At 44.3% G+C, this 22,282-nt stretch overlaps 1 protein-coding gene across 1 annotated transcript; it reads right to left on the bottom strand.

Moving 5' to 3' along the window:
- Positions 1-1,313: 1,313 nt before the first annotated feature.
- On the bottom strand, positions 1,314-19,915 carry GALR3 (galanin receptor 3). The gene is made up of 2 exons (XM_030214239.1): positions 19,569-19,915; positions 1,314-2,103 (listed from the first exon to the last, which is right to left on the bottom strand). Exons 1-2 carry the CDS (start codon positions 19,913-19,915, stop codon positions 1,314-1,316), a joined length of 1,137 nt encoding a protein of 378 aa, XP_030070099.1.
- Positions 19,916-22,282: the final 2,367 nt, after the last annotated feature.

Raw genomic sequence — 22,282 nt, 5'->3', positions numbered from 1 at the left:
ACAGGATTTGCATGTGCAATTTCAGTCTTGCTATATAGAATATGGGGGGTGGTGCTTACACGGGCTAAGACATAGTAACATAGTAACATAGTAGATGACGGCAGAAAAAGACCTGCATGGTCCATCCAGTCTGCCCAACAAGATAACTCATATGTGCCACTTTTTGTGTATACCTTACCTTGATTTGTACCTGTCCTTTTCAGGGCACAGACCGTATAAATCTGCCCAGCACTATCCCCGCCTCCCAACCACCAGTCCCGCCTCCCACCACCAGCTCTGGCACAGACCGCGTTCCTCGGTTGGCTGCCACCTGTCATCCATTCCCCCCCCCCCCCCCCGGGTGCCGCATGACACCCCCCCCCGGGTGCAGTGTTCCCCACCCCGGTGCATCACCGTCCCCCCTGGTAAATCACTTCCAAGCCCCTCCCCCGGGTGCATTCTTCTTACCTGCTGGGGAGCTGCTGGGAGCAGCCGCATGGCTGTCGGCTCCACTGGGACCCTGCTCCCTCTGCCCTGGAACAGGAAGTAACAGCAGAGGGAGCAGGGAACCAGCAGAGCCAGCAGCCGTGCAGCTGATCCCAGCACCCCTCCTGCAGCATGCACCTGGGGTGGACCGCCCCCACCACCCCGCCCTCGGTACGCCACTGCTAAGACATAGTTTTGGAACTGGATGTTTTCTTGTGAAGTTTACTTCATTGATTGTATTTTTGCTTATATTTGATCATTTCACTATTGCTATGCTGTTAACAAAATTGTAATTTTTATGTCGAGTTGTACCTGCTGTACACTACCTTGGGTGAATCTCTTCATAAAAGCAGTTAGTAAATCCCAATAAATAAATACTTAATATGCCATATACTATGGCTCATTTCTTCTGGGTTGTATTGCCCTATCAGGGATTGGGCATCACTTGGTGGGCCACTGATGTAAACAAACAGAACATCCCCTCGGAGTCTGTCCTCTTAAAGGCAAAGGGGTTTTCAGGTCAGCAATATAAGAATAGCCGGTAGCTCATGAGCTCATATGCCTTTAAGAGGGCAGGCTTGAGGGAACATACTTCTGCTGGAATTTGTTTATATCAATTGAGGCAGGGGTTTGCAGCCATAGCAGTAAAGGCTGAAGCAGCACAGGCTACAGCATTGAGGTTAGTTGGGGAGGAGGAGGGAAACTCAGGGAAGAGAAGGGGCTAGAAAAAGGATCCTCATGCCTGCACTGATTTTTGGTCACAATCCACCCTTGTTCATTGCTGTGAAGCAGTTGTCAACCAGGCCCCTATGCAGAAGGTGCTAGAGAGTACCACATATGTCCCAGAGTCACACATCCTGAGGCAGGTGGATATCTTTATAAGGCGGTTCATTCTTGGGACTTGTTCCATCTCCTATGGGACCCCCAGCTGTGTCTGCATCTTCTTGCAGGGCCTGGCAGACCCTGGCATTCTCTTCTTGGATCTGAGTTACCTCTGTGTTTCCTCCATAGAAGCCTACTGCGTTGGTTACATTGACAACATGGACCTTGTTACTAGCTTTCTTGTTCTTTTTCAGCATGCAAGTGAAAACTTGCTTGAACTTCTTGCGGAAATGCTTGGAGATGAGTGCATAAACAATGGGGTTAAGGCAGGAGTTAGCATAGGACATGCAATGAGAGATCAGCCTAAAGGCATACGTGGCCTTGTTGAAAGGGAAGTGGCCAAACCAGAAGCATAGTATAACCACATGGTGGGGCAACCAACATATACAAAAGAGGACAGCCACAATGATGATCATCTTGGTCACTTTCCGTTTTGCCTTCTTGGACTCGGAGATAGTCTCAATAGGATCAACAGAGGTCCACAGGAACTTGATTGTTCTGGCATAGGCCAGACTCAAGATGCCGACAGGGATCAGATAACCAAAGACAAAAGTAGAGACGTCCATGATTTTGCGACGGCTGTGCTCCCAGGTGGGGATGCATATTGGGACCTTATTGTAATGTATGATCTGGTAGTAACTAAGGTATGGCCCAGCAAACAGAATGGACATGGCCCAAATAACCGCAATAGCAATCAAAGCATTTCTGGATGTCCGAATGTCTCTAGATTTCAAAGGATAACGGATAGCCAGGTACCTATTGCAAAACAGAACAGTGAAAAATGAGTCAACATTTGATTTACATTCAGTTGTTCTCAATTTTACATATCTGTATATACATTTGCTGCCAATATGCAGTTTTAATCACAACTCCTCCATTAATTTCACCATTAATCAACTGAATTACTACTACTACTACTACTACTTAACATTTCTAGCTGTCCTCTTTTTTTGTTCTGGTTCTTAAAATCATTTCTTTTGCTATAATTTTAGTTTATTAATTTTTTTAAAACAATGTCTTTATTTTAAAAAAATCAAGTGACATTCAGAGACAACCATAGCAAGGATACAGCCACGAGTGAACAATTATCAAGGTCTAAACTTGTGCCAAGCAGAGCAATTGAAAAGTACAAAAAGATAGGAAAATGCAAAGATAAAATTAATAAACTGAAATACAGTGGGGGAAATAAGTATTTGATCCCTTGCTGATTTTGTAAGTTTGCCCACTGACAAAGACATGAGCAGCCCATAATTGAAGGGTAGGTTATTGGTAACAGTGAGAGATAGCACATCACAAATTAAATCCGGAAAATCACATTGTGGAAAGTATATGAATTTATTTGCATTCTGCAGAGGGAAATAAGTATTTGATCCCCCACCAACCAGTAAGAGATCTGGCCCCTACAGACCAGGTAGATGCTCCAAATCAACTCGTTACCTGCATGACAGACAGCTGTCGGCAATGGTCACCTGTATGAAAGACACCTGTCCACAGACTCAGTGAATCAGTCAGACTCTAACCTCTACAAAATGGCCAAGAGGAAGGAGCTGTCTAAGGATGTCAGGGACAAGATCATACACCTGCACAAGGCTGGAATGGGCTACAAAACCATCAGTAAGACGCTGGGCGAGAAGGAGACAACTGTTGGTGCCATAGTAAGAAAATGGAAGAAGTACAAAATGACTGTCAATCGACAAAGATCTGGGGCTCCACGCAAAATCTCACCTCGTGGGGTATCCTTGATCATGAGGAAGGTTAGAAATCAGCCTACAACTACAAGGGGGGAACTTGTCAATGATCTCAAGGCAGCTGGGACCACTGTCACCACGAAAACCATTGGTAACACATTACGACATAACGGATTGCAATCCTGCAGTGCCCGCAAGGTCCCCCTGCTCCGGAAGGCACATGTGACGGCCCGTCTGAAGTTTGCCAGTGAACACCTGGATGATGCCGAGAGTGATTGGGAGAAGGTGCTGTGGTCAGATGAGACAAAAATTGAGCTCTTTGGCATGAACTCAACTCGCCGTGTTTGGAGGAAGAGAAATGCTGCCTATGACCCAAAGAACACCGTCCCCACTGTCAAGCATGGAGGTGGAAATGTTATGTTTTGGGGGTGTTTCTCTGCTAAAGGCACAGGACTACTTCACCGCATCAATGGGAGAATGGATGGGGCCATGTACCGTACAATTCTGAGTGACAACCTCCTTCCCTCCGCCAGGGCCTTAAAAATGGGTCGTGGCTGGGTCTTCCAGCACGACAATGACCCAAAACATACAGCCAAGGCAACAAAGGAGTGGCTCAGGAAGAAGCACATTAGGGTCATGGAGTGGCCTAGCCAGTCACCAGACCTTAATCCCATTGAAACTTATGGAGGGAGCTGAAGATGCGAGTTGCCAAGCGACAGCCCAGAACTCTTAATGATTTAGAGATGATCTGCAAAGAGGAGTGGACCAAAATTCCTCCTGACATGTGTGCAAACCTCATCATCAACTACAGAAGACGTCTGACCGCTGTGCTTGCCAACAAGGGTTTTGCCACCAAGTATTAGGTCTTGTTTGCCAGAGGGATTAAATACTTATTTCCCTCTGCAGAATGCAAATAAATTCATATACTTTCCACAATGTGATTTTCCGGATTTAATTTGTGATGTGCTATCTCTCACTGTTACCAATAACCTACCCTTCAATTATGGGCTGCTCATGTCTTTGTCAGTGGGCAAACTTACAAAATCAGCAAGGGATCAAATACTTATTTCCCCCACTGTATATCTATTCCAATACTTTCAGTTTATTAATTTTATCATTGCATTTTCCTATCTCTGTCTGTCTGTAATCACAGATGGCAACAATTGCTCAGATCATACTGGTGAGCCATTAAAGATGAAATCCTGTCCAGGGCTGCATTAGTATGCTTCGTTTTGCTTCATCATCTTAATCTGAGTATATAAATTTAGTTTAATGAGTGTTTTCAAGACTCTGTCCTATGAAAATCCATGTAAGGTTTTGCAACCCATCTTGTAAATTTCTAAATTTGCAAGTAGGTATTACTTTATAAAATGTTTCCTTTCCTATGAAATAATTGTGGTTATCCAGTCCCCAGCCATCCTGTTCCTCTCAGGCCTGTTGCCAAATGTAGGCTTTTCAGTGGTGTGCTGGTATGTGTTTAACAACGAGTTCTCTGTCCAAAAAACCCCCCACACCTAGATATGTACGTAACTGTATTATACATTCTACTAGTACAAATGATATAAGAACATAAGAAAAAAAGAGTAACCACACGGGTCAGACCAATGGTCCATCTAGCCCAGTATCCTGTTTTCCAAACAGTGGTCAAGCCACAGGTCACAAGTACCTGGCAGAAACCCAAATTGTGGCAAAACTCCATATTACAATCCCAGGGCAAGCAGTTGCTTCCCCATGTCTGTCTCAATAGCAGACTATGGACTTTTCCTCCAGGAATTTGTCCAAACCTTTTTTAAACCCAGATACACTAACCGCTGTTACCATATCCTCTGGCAAAGAGTTCCAGAGCTTAACTATTCATTTAGTGAAAAAATATTTCCTCCTATTTGTTTTAAAAGTATTTCCATATAACTTCCTCAAGTGTTCCCTAATCTTTGTACTTTTGGAACGAGAAAAAAATCGATTTGCTTCAACTCATTCTACACCACTCAGGATTTTGTAGACCTCAATCATGTCTCCTCTCATCTGTTTCTTTTCTAAGCTGAAGAGTCCTAACCTCTTTAACATTTCCTCATATGAGAGGAGTTCCATCCCCTTTATCATTTTTGTCGCTCTTCTTTGAACCTTTCCTAATTCCGCTATATCTGTTTTGCGATACGGCGACCAGAACTGAACGCAATACTCAAAGTGCGGATGCACCATGGAGTGATACAAAGAGAGTATAGTATTTTCAATCTTATTCACCATCCCTTTCCTAATAATTCCTAGTATCCTGTTTGCTTTTTTGGTCGCCACCGCACACTGAGTAGAAGATTTCAGCATATTATCTATAATGACACCCATATCTTTTCCTTGAGCGCTGACCCCCAATTGATTTTTGCCACATTCTTGTATCAGTAGCCAACCTATATTTGCTATTCACCCAATCTGCTAATTCTTTACATAATAAATTTATTGACATTAAATCTGACATATGATTTACTGACAGATTATTTCTTACCCTTTATACCAATCTACCCACTACTTGGAAAATGGAAAAAGCTGGACTTTCCTACACATTCCTACACATACACTACATGCCAGCAGAGTCCTTCACCTCAGTCACACATGCAGAACATGGACAGACCCTCAACTGATACAAAATAGGGGGGCACAAGAAACATGCAGACAGAAACTGGAGCTTCTGCAAGAAAGCCAGATTCTATATGCAGTGAAAATACCGCTAAAAGTAACAGAAATGCATTTTCTTCCATACTTTGCTACATTCAAAATTAGAAAAGATATATATTTCCAAAAAAGCAAGCATCCATGAGCAATATATTTTCAAAAAAGCAAACAACCATGAGCAGCATACCCCCCCTTTCCTTGCCCTTCCTTCCATGAGCAGCATGTCCCCATCCTCTCCATCCCCATGTCTCCTTCTCTTCTCCCTTAAGGTCTCTCCCTCTCATCCATATGCAGCTTGTCCCCTTCTTTCCCTCTCATCCACGTGGCTTGTCCTCTTCTCTCTCCCTCTCATCTATGTAGCTTGTCCTATTCTCTCCCTCTCATCCATGCAGTTGTCCCCTTCCCTCCCTCTCATCCATGCAGTTTGTCTTCTTCTACCTCCCTCTCATCCATGCAGCTTGTCCTCTCTCCCTCTCATCCACGCAGCCTGTCCTCTTCTCTCTCCCTCTGATTCATGCAGCTTGTCCCCTTCTCACCCTCTCATCAATGCAGCTTGTCCTCTTCGCTCTCCCTCTCATCGACACAGCTTGTCCTCTCCCTCATGCAAGTTTCTTAAAACCCCCTCCCCCTACCTCCTCCCACTTCCCGCTTCTACCTTACACAGGCCTGGTGGTCCAGTGGTCAGCTGGGGCAGAGCGATCCTCTTACGCTCCTGCCCATGCAGTCTCTACTCTCCTCTGTACTGAAAATGGCTGCATTGAGTTCCCATAGCAATCTTGCGAGACTGCCACTGAAACTTACGGCAGTCACTTTCAGTATGGAGGAGAGTGGAGGTTGCATGAGAAGGAGCGTAGAAGGATTGCTGCTGCCCCAGCTGATTAGTGCAACAACTGGCTAGCAAAATTTGACAAAAAACAACCGGTGAGCCGGCTTCAGCACACCACTGGCTTTGACCCATCCTTGGTTGTGTCGATCTTCATACGTTGAGATGAAGACACTTGTCCAGCCCTTTGCTGACTGAATCCATAGCTTTTATTTCTTCCATTTCCTCTGCAGACCACTCAACAGACTGCCTTCTTTCTCAGAGAATAATATCTTCTACTTTTGCCTTCTCAGCTATGGTGATTATCCACAGGGACTCATAAAAGTCAAGAAGAAGCACATTGACTGAACATCAAGGGAGGAAGGGTTTAGAAGAACTGATTAGCACCATCATTGCATATTCCATTTGTGTGTTGAGAAAGTTCTGGGAAGACAAGATGATCTTTGTGGAATCAAGAGGACATATTAAAAGGCTAGGGCTCTTCAGCCTGGAGAAGGGAAGGATGAGAGGAGATATGATAGAGGTCTATAAAATACTGAGTGGAGTGGAAAGGGTAGATGTGAATTGCTTGTTTACTCTTTCCAAAAATACTAGGACTAGGGGGCATGCAATGAAGCTACTAAGTAGTAAATTTAATACAAACTAGAGAAAATATTTCTTCACTGAATGTGTAATTAAAGTTTGGTATTCATTGCCAAAGAATGTGGTAAAAGCAGTTAGTGTAGCAGGGTTTTAAAAATGTTTAGCTAATTTCCTAAAAGAAAAGTCCATAAGCCATTATTAAGGTGGATTTAGGAAAATCCACTGCTTATTTATAGGATATGCAGCATAAAATCTGTTTTACTGGTCTGGGATCTTGCCAGGATACTTGTGACCAGGATGACCACTGTTGGAAACCAGATACTGGGCTTGATTGGCCTTCAGTCTGTTCCAGTATGGCAAAGCTTATGTGCTTATGTTCTAATATGGAGGGATTTCCAAAGCTACAATACAGCTTTATCTATACTGCTGGGCTGTTATCTGAGTTTCATGTCAGACTGGGTAGCTGTGGTGTTGCTTTAGCATATGTACAGCTGTAATGCATGTCTGTATTATTCCATCCTTACTTCTGTTGTACAGCATCTACTATCCCCTGTGGCCAGCTACAATCCCACCACTTTATTTTAAAGCTTATACCCCACCTAAAACTAAGCGGCTTCCAATAACACCATCTTTTCCTTTCTCGTCCTTACACTGGGAAGTGACCAGCATCTCCTGTTTCAGTGAGAGGTCAGTAAAGTCAAACACAGTTGGTCATTCTGGAGTGTTATTTTATAAGTGGGCATGTACTTGAATGTTCTTCCCCCCCCCCCTATTTATGCATAGATATGGCCACATATGCAAGTAAATTATGCAATTATAAATTACCAGCTGATGCAAATGTATTACAATTCATTACTTCTTATATTCCACAACTACCCAAAGAATTCTGTGTGGATCATAAAGAAAAGCAGAACAGGCAGTCCCTGTAAACAATAAAATTGTTAATAACAATCACTAGAAAACAAAATTAATAAAACATCTAGAAGATCAATAAATTAAATCAAAGAAAATTTGAAACAGCACCAATATAGACATTGCTTTGACTGCTCGCCATTCACCGCTGCCGCCGGGACCCCGGTAAGAGGGGGGGGAGGGTAGCAGAGGGGAGGTTGCCGATTTTGGAGGGGGGGGGGGCGACGTCTAAAATGTTGAAGCTGGTGCTTGAGATTGTAGTCGCGCGCTTCCCGCCTCAGTGGTCCGCTAAAGTTTTGAAACGTCTCTGCCTGCCAGTCCGCTAAAGTTTTGAAGCAGGTCCTCAAGATTGTGGTCTCGCGCTTCCCGCCTCCCTGGGCTATGAAGCTGCTCCTTGAGATTGTGGTTGTCACGCGCTTCCCGCCTCCCTGGGCCAGTGACGTCAGGAGATCAGGATGTGATTACGATCGCAGGTAGCCTCATCAGAACGTTGGCAGAGCAAATTATTATAGTAGATTTGTTCAAATTTTCTGAATTACTTTTTTTAACATGCCTGTAGTTTCTCTACATTAGGAATATGCTTTTGTGAAAAAGCAAGTTTTTAAAACAGTCTTAAATTTCTTAAACTGTTTGTCTGCCCTAATTAGATTGTAAGCTCTGTCGAGCAGGGACTGTCTCTTCATGTTCAAGTGTACAGCGCTGCGTACATCTAGTAGCACTATAGAAATGATAAGTAGTAGTAGACTGTTCCATAAAAAAAGGAGCCGTGAAATAAAAGGCATTTCTTCTCATAACCTCCCAATAAGCCTGCCTTGGATTAGGGAGAACCAACCTAAAATCATTCATGAACACAAGCTGCGCACAGGAATGAAAGGAATGGTAAGTTTTGCTAGATAATCAGGGAGACCAGTGTGAATTGCTTTGTAGGCCAAGGTGAGGTTTTTAAACTGAATTCTAAAGTGAATAAGAAGTCACTGGAGTCTCTTAAGCAAAGGTGTAACATGATCCCTATGTCGAGCTGAGCAAAGTAACCACACCGCAGTGTTCTGAAGTATCTGGAGGCATTTAATTTCAGAGTTGGGAAGCCCAGTATAAATAATGTTACAATAATCCAGTTGGGAGCATACAAAAGTGTGGATCGGAGTTTATAGAGCATCGAAATCGAGAATGCCCTTACAGATCTTAACCTATGGAAGGCAAAAAACCTACTCTTCAAAACTGAGGATATGTGAGCAGAAAACCTGAGGTCTGAATCTAGAATTACCCCTAAATACTTAAATTATGTAACCGACTGAATCAGTGCGCCAAATATTATTCAGAAAATGGTCATCACAGTATCATCCCTTAGCAATTCACATCTTCATTGATGAAGTACCCCTACCCTCCAAACCAACCTTAACTTTCTTAGACTAATCAAGATATTTGTTTTTGCATCTATTTATGTCAAGGCCTCTTAAAGTGTAATATCCTTAAAGCTTTAATATCCAAGAAGTATAACCTCCGCACACCAGCACACATCTGAAGTCTCTTTCTTTTCTGAAATGTACTTTATTGAATAAATGTTGCTAATTTATTCTCAGAAGTTAATGCTCCAAGGCAAAGGACTTCTGAAAGCTGTATAGGTGGGAGGAGATGGACATTTGAACAGAAGGAAGCTTTATGGCAGATGTGGGAGAGTGGTCAGGTAGATGAAGGCAATTCAGAGATGGGGGGTGTTGGATCTGTGAAATATTTTGAAAGAAGGGATGAACAAGCAGAGGTAAAAAGTGAAGTTCACTACAGGGGATCAGGAGGTCATGTGCTGTCCGAGGCAAGATGGAGAATGTCTGGCTCATGGAGAAAGAGAGGTCAAGAAAAGGCACGCACAAGCCCAGGGAGGGCAAGGTAAAGGGACCAATAGTGACAGAGGCTGAGATCAGGTAGCAGAGGTGGTCACAGAGGGTAGTCCTTGATTGGAGAGAAGGTCATACCTTGCTGACCCATTGGAACAAAGATAGTAGGAATAATCAGGAAATGACAGCATGTGGGCAAAGCAGTCAAGCTAGGCTGTAGGGAGGAGGCCTTTGCAGGAGAATAGGCCACTAATAACGAACTTTATACCAACAAGCAAGGGTGGCTGCAGTACATGTGAGACTACATTACACACAATACGTTGATCATATATATTTGCAGGAAGTCGTTGCAGCAGTAAAAACCCTTAGAAAGTGAAAATAACAGTAAAGACATTAAACACATTTAAGGCTACACTATAAAAACTAGCATAAGGCTGCCGGGGGCAGAACAATTTCTACAAAGTAAATGATGAGGGGTCTGCTACAGTCTCTTACCATTTCTGTAGAGCAGCACTAATTCCTTTCTATCCCATCAACCCCTGAACCTAATAAAAAAATAGTCAGATGCTCAGTAGAGATCCTAAATAGTCCTTAAATTCAATTTGCACTTGAAAAGTTGCTCTGGAAACTGGAGGGAAGCCAGGTTTCCTTTCCACCGCTAACATTTGTTAAGAATGCAGTACTATTTTATATTTTTACAGAACACTGTTAAGTACACATCCTCTGACTGACCAGCAGAAACAAAACTGAGATCTACTGTTGCCAAATGTTCACAGCTCAGCAAGGGATGGGGAATTAAATGTCTTCCTCTGTGACCTGCAACTCCCACTTTTGACTGTCTTAGGGTTAGAGTTGAAAACAAAGGCCAGGAGGGTATAAGGTTGGGCAGTCTGTAGATTCATAATCTCACTGACAGGAAGATGCACTGTGACAGAGCTGTCCAGTATCAGGAGGGGAACTCTAGGCTAGTACTGGTCTTTGATCCCCTCCTCCTGAGGTTGCATGTTGGGACTTCTTGTGCAGACTTCTAATGAACAAAGCAGGACCCTGATTATACCAGAGTGCATTGGGATTTAGGGTAAAATATCAAGAATGGACAAAATTCTCCCTTAAGAAACAGCTAGAAGTGTCAAATACAATTCCTGAGCTCTGTAAAGGTTAAATATGTGTTGGCCAGTGGCTGCTGAGTACCCCCAATATTGAGCAAGCTCCTTCACTGAGTAAGGGCCTAGAGGGGGTCAGTTTATTGTTTGGCACTTCCAGTAATTTTGAAATGTTGGCATCTATGGTTGGATATATTCAAGCTATATTTTTCTTAAGAGGCAAAAAAGAAGAAGAAGAAGAAAAAAAGACTGTCTGGAGGGACATTTGGCTGTCTTCCACAGAAATAAACAGACATTTTGCACATCTCTGGATTTAAATTCTCAAAGATGTGCCACCAAGGAAATAGCAGATGGAGGTTTAAAAAAAAATCTGTGTACAAGTAATATTGGTATATGTCTGACTATGAGACCTGTGGTTACGGCATTTTCATGATCACTAGTTCCCCTCTGGAAAATAAGACCCAGTGTCCCATGAAAGTGATCCCTTCATGGCTTTCATATCAAGCCTCCTCACCTTACAAGTCATAGCACGCTGAAATCTTCTGCCCAGTGTGTGGCAGAGGCCAAAAAGGCAAACAGGATGCTAGGAATCATTAGGAAAGGGATGCAAAATAAGACCAAGAATATTATAATGCCTCTATATCGCTCCATGGTGTGACCTCACCTTGAGTATTGAGTTCAATTCTGGTTGCTGTATCTTAAAAAAAAGATATAGCGGAATTAGAAAAGGTTCATAGAAGAGCAACCAAAATGATAAAGCAGATGCAACTCCTCCCATTTGATGAAAGGCTAAAGAGGTTAGGGCTCTTCAGCTTGGAAAAGAGACAGTAGAGGAAGGGTATGACTAAGGTCTATAAAATCCTGAGTGGTGTAGAATGGGTAGAAGTGAATCGATTTTTCACTCTTTCATCAAGTACAAAGACCAGGGGACACTCAATGAAATTTACATGGAAATACTTTTAATACAAACAGGAGTAAATATTTTTTCACTCAAAGAATAGTTAAGCTCTGGAACTTGCTGCTGGAGGATGTGGTAACAACGGTTAGCCTGTCTAGGTTTAAAAAAGGTTTGGACAAGTTCCTGGAGGAAAAGTCCATAATCTGTTATTGAGATGGACATGGGGAAGTCACTGCTTGCCCCAGGATTGGTAGCATGGAGTGTTGCTACTAATTGGATTTCTGTCAGGTACTTGTGGCCTGGACTGGCCACTCTTGGAAGCAGGATACTGGGCTAGATGGACCATTTTGGTCTGACCCAGTATGGCTGTTTTTATGTCCTTTTGTTATGCTCTTAGTTTTATAGCATGCAGAATCAACCTAGCTGAGAAAATCGCAACTCTGTCTCTTTAGGAAACAAGATACTGCTAGTATAAGTTTACCAGATTTTTGGCTTGCAAATCTTGAACACCTGAATGGGGTTAAGCAGGATATGACAGGGTGGGGTCAGGTGGGATGGGGCCTTCCCATGGCAGTTTTTCAACAGAAACATTATAATCTTCACCTCTCTCTCCTCCACCCTTTTCAGTCCAGCCACCTCCACCTGTATCTCTTCTCTCTCCTTCCAGTCTAGCCATCCCTACCTCTCTCTCTTCTCCCCCCCTTCCACTTCAAGTCCAGTTGTCTCCACCTCTCTCAACTCCCCCCCTCGCAGTCTAGCCATCTCCAATTCTCCCTATCTTCCCCTTCCTGTCCAGCTATCTCCACCTCTCTCTCAACTCCCCCCTTCCAGTCTAGCCATCTCCACCTCGCTCTCTCTCCTCCACATCTCTCTTCCTCTTTCCCCCTTCCGGCCTAGCATCTAAAAGAACTGCAGGGATATACAGTTAGCATTGTTTCAATGGAAATCTCCAAGGATTCCTATCTTATTAATTTATTTAGAAGAGTATAAATAAGAAATCATAACACATGTTGGAATGCATAGAGTGTTCCAGTCATTGCTTTCACTGCAAGCATCAGCTCAGTTAGCCATCACTGTAGCCCTCAGTTAGCAACAGAATTATGTGGACTGTGTAACCAGTAAAATTTATAGCTTTGTTGCAAAAGCAAACAAGCCAAGTGCTTCTAGATGAAGGAGAAAAACACACAGTGTAATGATTCCTTCGTCTCCCCCCTCACCCTCCCTTTATAGCTCCCGGCTCCTTCCCTACGGTGGCAGCAGAAAAGCACAGAGCTGCGATGCAGACATGCAGCGTGGTTGAGTAGAGCCTCTGTATCCCAGCTCTGTACTTCTGTGCCGGATTTCAGGCAGGTGGACCCAGGCCCATTCCCCCCCCCCCCCCCACCTGTCACACTTGTGGTGGTAAATGGGAGCGCTCCAAATCGCCCTCAAAACCCACTGTACCCACATCTAGGTGCCCCCCTTCAGCCATAAGTGCTATGGTAATGGTGTAGAGTTGTGGGCAGTGGGTTTTGGGGGGGGATTTGGGGGGCTCAGCACCCAAGGGAAGGGAGCTATGGATTTCAGAATTTCAGAGGTAGTTAACTTTGTTTTTTTAAATGTTACAAGTGCCCCCTAGGGTGCCCGGTTGGTGTCCTGGCATGTGAGGGGGACCAGTGCACTATGAATCCTGGCCCCTCCCATGACCCAATGCCTTGGATTTGTTCGTTTTTGAGCTGGGCGCCTTTGGTTTCCATTATCGCTGAAAAACGATACCGCCCAGCTCAAATCCGCATAAATCCGATGCATTTGGCTGGCACAAACCGTATTATCGGGAAAAAGATGGACGCCCATTTTTTTTGAAAATACGGTTTGTCCCGCCCCTTCATGTACCCATTCTCAGAGATAGACGCCCATGGAGCTGGGCATTCGCGTTCGATTATGCCTCTCCACGCCATACTTTGTATTATTATTTGAATATTTTTACTGCTGTAATTACCTATTGCTCATGTTTGATTTATTCTTACTGTACACTGCCTTGAGTGAATTCCTTCAAAAAGGCGGTAAATAAATCCTAATAAATAAATAAATAATTTTTCTCAGGACTCTGAATACCCTATACACTGCCGCTCCGCCATGAAAATGGGCAGCACCTCATCTAATATTACATAACGCAATAGAGACCCTCCCCTTTCAAGAACATGCATAACAAAATCCTTAGTAGAGCCCTTAGGGGCATTATATCAGCTATGGTGATTGTCTTCATGAAACAAAACAAAAAAGCACATTCAGGGGACATCAAGGGAAGAAGGGCTTAGAGGTATATTCCACTCCTGTGATAGGGAAGTTCTGTGTCCAGTGAAAGGACAGGATGCTAAAACTACCCTACATCTAATTGTAGCTGTAGAGTGGAGGAGTGGCCTAGTGGTTAGGGTGGTGGACTTTGGTCCTGGGGAACTGAGGAACTGAGTTCGATTCCCGGCACAGGCAGCTCCTTGTGACTCTGGGCAAGTCACTTAACCCTCCATTGCCTGCTGCATTGAGCCTGCCATGAGTGGGAAAGCGCGGGGTACAAATGTAACAAAAAATAAAAAATCTTCATCTAAACTGGTGGATCTTGATGCCAATGTGGTGGCAGGTGATAAATGAGAAAGTGTTGTAGCACATGTAGAACAGCACGTAACAGCTGTGTTATCTCATCCTGACTTCTGTGCGCAACATCATCTGCACCCCCAGGGCCTGCTATATGCCTGCCATCCTCTCATTTCCTACACACGCACTGGAAGCAAAAGTCAAGTAGGTTCCATAAAATGTGGAGGTTTTGATGTTTGATGTTACTGTTTAATGTGCTGTGAGTATAATCCGGCCATATTCAGCGCTATTTAACCGGCCAAGAATGACTCCTGGCTGGAAATAGCACTTAACCAGCTATGCGTGAATATTCAGTGCCAGATAGCTGGTTATCTCCTGCTGAATATTCGTGGGCAGCGCATAGGGCTAGATTCTATATATGGCACCTAAAAATTCTACGTGAAAAAAAGTGCACCTAGGCCTATTCTCTAAAGTACACCTACATTTTATAGAATAAGCTTAAATTTCCACACGGTATATAGAATACACTGAGCGCCGGTCCACATGACTAAATTTAGTCGCAGTCAATTATGCCAACTAAAACCTGGTGTTCATCCCAATGCCTAAATTAGGTGTGGAGCGGGTGTATTCTATAACAATGCGCATAGATTTTAGAAATGCCCATGACCAGCCCATAACCCAGTGGCATAGCTACGTGGGGCCACAGGGGCAGGACGTCAGACTCAGAAACACAACGAAGCCTTGCGCCGGAAGAAGAGGAACTTGGCTGGCGGGGGTTGGGGTCCCCCGCCAGCAAAGGTAGGCGACGGCGGGTTGGCGGCGGGAGGGGGGTCGAAAGGGTTGTCAGCAGGGGGGGTCAAAGTTGGTGGTAGTGGTGGCGGGGGATCAGCAATGGCAGGGGGGAGGTCGACGGCACCGGGGGGGGGGGGCTAAAATATGCCCCCTCACCTCAGGCTCTGGACCCCCCTCCCGCTGAAGTCTGGCTACGCCCCTGCCGTAACCATGCCCACTTTTCAACTACGCGACTTAGAATTTATGTGCACCACGTTACAGAATTCGCTTAGACAGTAGTGCGCGTAAATTCTAATGAATGCCAATTAGTGCTAATTGCTTGTTAACATCCAATTAATAGCACTGATTAGCTTGTTAACTAATTAAGTTATATGAGCTGTTATGGAATATGCTTTGATTTCCACGTGGAAATATCAGCGCGATATATAGAATCCCAGGGACTATGGCTAACTGGTTATATCACGCAATATAACTGGCTATCCGTGAATATTTAGTGCTTCGCCGACCAAGTTAAGTTGCCAAAATGTGCTGCCAAAATAGCAGGCCTATCTTTGGCTGCTATAAACTTAACCAGCCAGTGCTGGATATTAACTAGTGGTTAGGGTGGTGGACTTTGGTCCTGGGGAACTGAGGAACTGAGTTTGATTCCCACTTCAGGCACAGGCAGCTCCTTGTGACTCTGGGCAAGTCACTTAACCCTCCATTGCCCCATGTAAGCCACATTGAGCCTGTTTAAGTTTATAGCGGCCAAAAACCCACCTGATATTGGCCCAGCATTGAATATCCAGGCTCAGTGCGGACCGTAGGATTTAGCCGGCCTGCCTCCTGCGAGCTGAATATTGGCCTCAATAGATCTATGAATCTCCCTCTTCTTCCAGACTTCACTGGCTCTGCATGGAAGCAATCATGCTGTATGTTTCCCTGCAAGTAATACTGCTTATTCTACTTCACCTACCCTGACACACAGGATTCTTCTCATTGATTTCTTAAACCTATAAATCACTTGTGCATTAGAAACGCTCTAGGAAAGAAACAATAGATACATTTAAAATTTACATTTGTTGTAAGATATAAGGGTACCAATTGATTTCTTAACAATTTAGGACCATGTACATGTGTTACGTTAATGGAAACATTGACAAGTGTCTAAGATTCATCGTCGCTATGTGACAGTAGTGTGTATTTATTTGTGTATATTCATTAGCAGAGGTGTAAGAGACGGAAAGGCCATAAAACTTCTCACTGGACACAGGAAATACGATCATGTTACTTAACTTCTACAATCAGCATACTGGTTACGGTTGCCACACTGTATAATATTCAAAATGCTGCTTTTGGTCTTTAAGATTCGCAGCTCTGCCCCTTCAAGCCTTTCAGGTCATCATAGTTTGATTTACTCGTTGTTCCCTCTTTCCGAGCCCTTGCACTACCACCCATCATTCTGTTTTCTCGGTACAGGACCCCGAGCTTTGAAACAAATTACCCCAGCCGCAGCACCTCAGATTATGCTCCTCCCTTCAGCAATTTAAATCAGAACTCAAGACGCACCTTTTCTCCGATGCCTAAGGCTGACTCCTGTCCCACTTTGTGTTCTCCGATAGCTGTCCTGAAATATGCATTTTCCTCACCCATTGTATACTTCCCCCTATCTATTATTGTAGTTCTGCCCCCTTCTTCCCTCTGTCCTCCTGCTTTCTGCTTCCAGTGTTTATTTTCTTATCTCTCTCTCCTTCCTTTTTGGATTTGTTATGTAGCCACTGAGATATTGATTGATGGATGGGCGAGGTAGAAGTCTTCAATAAACTTGGATAAAAGTCAGAGAAATAAGAGAGTAATAGCAAAAACACTGGGAGGTGCAAATGCACTGTTTCCCCCTCATTCTATAACTTGGAGCCTAAATGCACACTAGTGTATGTAAGTACATAAGAATATAAGTATTGCCATACTGGGACAGACCGAAGGTCCATCAAGCCCAGTATCCTGTTTCTAACAGTGGCCAATCCATGTCATAAGCACCTGGCAAGATCCCAGAACAGTACAATACATTTTATTCTGCTTATCCTAGAAATAAGCAATGAATTTTCCCAAGTCCATTTTAATAATTGCTTATGGACTTTTCTTTTAGGAAGATATCAAAACCTTTTTTTAAACCCCGCTAAGCTAACTGCTTTTACCACATTCTCTAGCAATGAATTCCAGAGTTTAATTACACATTGATTGAGGAAATATTTTCTCCAATTTGTTTTAAACTTACTACTTTGTTGCTTCATTGTGTGCCTTCTAGTTCTAGTATTGTTGGAAAGAGTAAACAAGTGATTCACATCTACCCATTCCACTCCACTCATTATTATATACCTCTATCATATCTCCCCTCAGCTGTTTTTTCTCCAAGCTGAAGAGCCCTAGCCACTTCAGCCTTTCCTCATAAGGAAGTCATCCCATCCCCTTTATCATTTTCATTGCCCTTCTCTATACCTTTTCTAATTCCGCTATATCTTTTTTGTGTTGCGATGACCAGAATTGCACACAGTATTCAAGGTGCAATCGCACCATGGAGCGATACAAAGGCATTATAACATCCTTAATTTTAATTTTCCATTCCTTTCCTAATAATACCTAACATTCTATTTGCTTTCTTCACTGCCACTGCACACTGAGCAGAGAGTTTCAACGTATCGTCAACAATGACTCCTATATCCTTTTCCTGGTCAGTAACTCCTAATGTGGAACCTTGCATCACGCAGCTCTATTTTGGGTTCCTCTTTCCCGCATGTATCACTTTGCACTTGCCATTTCGATTCCCAGTCTCCCAGTCTCGTAAGGTCCTCTTGCAATTTTTCACAATCCTCTTGCGATTTAACAACTTTGAATAACTTTGTGTCGTCAGCAACTTTAATGGCCTCACTAATTATTCCCATATCTAGTTCATTTATAAATATGTTAAAAAGCAGTGGTCCCAGCACAGACCTCTTTGGAACCCCACTATCAACCCTTCTCCATTGAGAATACTGCCCATTTAACCCTACTCTCTGTTTCTCCATATATCATTCAATGTAAAAAGTGCGAAGAAGGATGCTATATTGGAGAAACAAGCCAGATGCTAAAGACGAGGCTCAATTTATATAGGCACAATATTAAACATTCCAATACCGACCAGGATGTCACCTCTGTGGGACAGCACTTTACAAGACCAGAACACTGCATCAATGATCTTATGATAAGAATACTACAAGGAAATTTTAAAACAATCCAGGAAAGTAAAACCTTTGAAGACAACATGATGAAATATTTTTTCACACTCACCAGACAGGACTTAAAGATCTGGGCTTTCTATCCCTATAAACCTTAAAATTCTACTGTTTTGTCACCCCCTTATCATTCATCCATCTCTTCCTGTCTCTCACCCACCCAGCTCTCCCTTTTTCTTACCTAACCCACCCCATCCTCTTCCTTTGAGACTGCCATTTGAATGCTTTTGTGTTTCACTTATATATTCTGACATTTGTCAACATTTGCTTATTTCCGATCTACAGAAGAAGGGTTACCTCTGAAAGCTAATCAAAAAATGTATTTAGTCCAATAAAAAGGTATCATTTTATTTTCTTTTCCATGTTTTGTTTTATTTCTATTTATGACCTTTAAAAGTGGGCTAACACAGCTACCACATCACTTTACTCCTAAATGGCATGCAAATTTTCACACGCAAATTTGCACGCTATCCTGAGATGTGACAGAACTAATAAGCACCAGTAACTAGGTGCTAATGATTAATTATTGGTGGATTTGTGTGCGCATTTTGCTAAGCACTATTCTGTAAAGACACGCATGCAAATCTTACCACGTATAACTCAAAAGGGGATGCAGCCATGGGAGGGGCATGGGTGAGTTGGGACATTGGCTAAATATGTGTGCAGTATTACTGAATACCGGAGATCTGTGCCTAACTTCTGAGCCAGGATTTATATCAGATTTCAGTTGGTGTAAATCCTTGCGCCCGAAGTTTGGCACAGAAATTGGCTTTAAGTACTTTTCTATACATGTTGCACAACTTGGAGTACTGTTGACAGATCAGCGCTCCACGCGGTTTATTTTTCAGTGTCATTTACTAAATCTAGTCTAAAAGCCACACATTTAGGCATGCACATTTGCATCTGCTATTGACTCGGCGTAAGTGGATGCTCCTCAACGTAGCACATAGATGCTGACTCACACCAGCATTCTGAACACCAATACCGTTCTAGAATTTGTGTTCAGTGCATTGCATCTAGATGCTAAGTCATAAAATTGCCCCCTCTGTTTCTAGATGAAGGAAGAATCTGAATTTTGGGCCTGTGATCCAGGGTACAGGACCCTTACCTGTCCACGGATACTGTTGCCAAGGTGAAGCTGCTGGCATACATGGTCAGGTAGATGAAGAAATGCACAGCTTTGCACATGAAGGCCCCGAAGAGCCAGCCATCTAGGGTATAGATGGTGGCCTGGAAGGGCACACAGAAGACAATGAAGCACAAGTCAGCCACACCCAAATTGAGAATGAAGAGGTTGGTGGTGTTATACTTCATCTGATCATTGCGCAACAGAACAGCCAGCACCAGACCATTGCCCACAGTCCCCAGGAAGAAGATGAGGGAGAAGACCACTGGCACGATGATGCCCCCTGGCTTAACATCCTGGGTCTCTGAGGTGTTCCAGCTTGCTGTCATCTCAGCAGATGACAAGAATCTCCTGTGGGTGAAGAAACAAAAGAAAATGACACTGATTGTAATGTGAGGAAATCCTAAAGTGAGAGATAGAGCAACCGGTGTACTGTAGAGAAAAGTCTTCTGTAGCTGAATTAGGAGAGCTAAAACTCTTGGGTTGGTGTCTGGGTTGTTGCTGTTTGCTAGTCATCAATTACTTAAATTTATCACTGCATGAATAAGGTAACATTGGTAACGCATGTGGAAGTCACAATGCTGTAGTACAGGAAGTGTTCTTTGGTGATGGCGATGAGAATGGAGCTCATAAATAGAGATGTTAGCTGACTTTATTGGGCTCATTTTCGAAAGAGAAGGATGTCCATCTTTCGACATAAATTGGAAGATGGACATCCTTCTCCCAGGGACGTCCAAATCGGTATAATCGAAACCCGATTTAGGACATCCCCAACTGCACTCCGTCGCAAGGACGGCCAAAGTTCAAGGGGGCGTGTCGGAGGCTTAGCGAAGGCGGGATTTGGGTGTGCCTAACACTTGGACGCCTTTGACCCATAATCGAAAAAACCAAGGACGTCCCTGATGAACACTTGGATGTTTTCACCCGGACCTGTTTTTCTTATGACTAAGGCATAAAAAGGTGCCCGAAATGACCAGATGACCACCAGAGAGAATTGGGGATGACTTCCCGTTACTCCTCCCGTGGTCACTAACCCCCTCCCAACATCAAAAAACATCTTTCAAAATATGTCGTGCCAGCCTCTATGCCAGCCTCAGATGTCATACTCAGGTCCATGATAGCGCATGCAGGTCCCTGGAGCAGTTTTGGTGGATACTGCAGTGCACTTCAGACAGGCGGACACAGGCCCATACCCCCATACCTGTTACATTTGTGGAGGGAACAGCGAGCTCTCCAAAACCCACCACAAACCCACTGTACCCATATATAGGTGCCCCCCTTCACCCGTAAGGGCTATGATAGTGGTGTACAGTTGTGGGTAGTGGGTTTTGGGGGGCTCAGCATATACGGGAGCTATGTTCCTGGAAGCAATTTATGAAGTCCACTACAGTGCCCCCTAGGGTGCCCGGTTGCTGTCCTGGCATGTCAGGGGCAGAGGTGTATCTGGCCTCCGGCGGTAGGGGGGGCCAGAGCCAGAGGGAGGGGGCACATTTTAGCCCCCCCCACCGCCGCCACCACCACCGACCCCCCCCCCACCACCACCAACGACTCTCTCCACCCCCTCCTGCCGCCAGCCCTCCCCCGCTGCCGTTTCTTACTTTTGCGCCGAGGTCCACTTCCTCCTGGGCCTTTAAAAATATTTCTTCAGCTGGCGGGGACCCCAACCCCCACCAGCCAACCCGAGATGACGTCTTTCAAGTTCTTCGGCCGACGTGCTGGAGTTGAGAGGCTGAATCCAGTTCGGAGTCTGACGTCGCACGACGTCCGAACGTCGCATGACGTCAGACTCCGAACTGGATTCAGCCGCTCAACTCCAGCACGTCGGCCACAGCGGACGAAGAACTTGAAAGACATCACCTCGGGTTGGCTGGTGCGGGTTGGGGTCCCCCGCCAGCTGAAGAAATATTTTTAAAGGTGCAGGAGGAAGTGGACCTCGGCGCAAAAGTAAGAAACGGCAGCAGGGGAGGGCTGGCGGCGGGAGGGGGGGCCAGGGCAAACTCTGTGGGGGCCCAGGCCCCTGTGGCCCCACGCAGATACGCCCCTGGTCAGGGGGACCAGTGCACTACAAATGCTGGCTCCTCCCACCTCCAAATGGCTTGCATTTGGCCGTTTTTGACATGGACGTCTTTGGTTTCGAAAATTGCTGAAAGACAGAAATGTCCATGTCTAGGAACGTCCAAATTTAAGGATTTGGACGTCTCTGATGGTATTTTCAAAATGAAAGATGGACGTCCATCTTGTTTTGAAAATACGGGTTTCCCCGCCCCTGGATTTTGCTGTTTTGGAAGGACGTCCAAATCGCAACTTGGACATCCCTTTTGAAAATTCCCCTCTATGTGACCTTGGTCAAACTGATCCTAGGTGACTTGAAAGCATATGGAGCCTGTTTTAGTGTTGAAGAACGTGGAATTCATGAAGTTGCATTACTGAGGAGGACTTAGTGTAGGCAACAAGAAAAATCAAAACAAGCTTCAAAAGCTGACCTTCTCCCAGCACTTCATCATCTCCCCTGTTGGCTGCCAATTTTCAGCTCTAACCCTGGTAGTTGAAACTGCTGCCTGCATGTGCTAACCTTTCTCTGTGAAAGGTCCCTGGTTATAGGGCAAGAGGACATTAGGGATGGACATGCAAACGACAAGTAGCTTCATGCCATTTTCTAACCCACAAAGACTGGGAAAAAACCTGAAATGTCAAAC

Source organism: Microcaecilia unicolor, chromosome 1 (assembly GCF_901765095.1).
Source record: "Microcaecilia unicolor chromosome 1, aMicUni1.1, whole genome shotgun sequence".
Taxonomy (NCBI): domain Eukaryota; kingdom Metazoa; phylum Chordata; class Amphibia; order Gymnophiona; family Siphonopidae; genus Microcaecilia; species Microcaecilia unicolor.
Note: the sequence above shows the minus strand (reverse complement) of the source record. Positions and strands in the feature narration are given on the sequence as shown.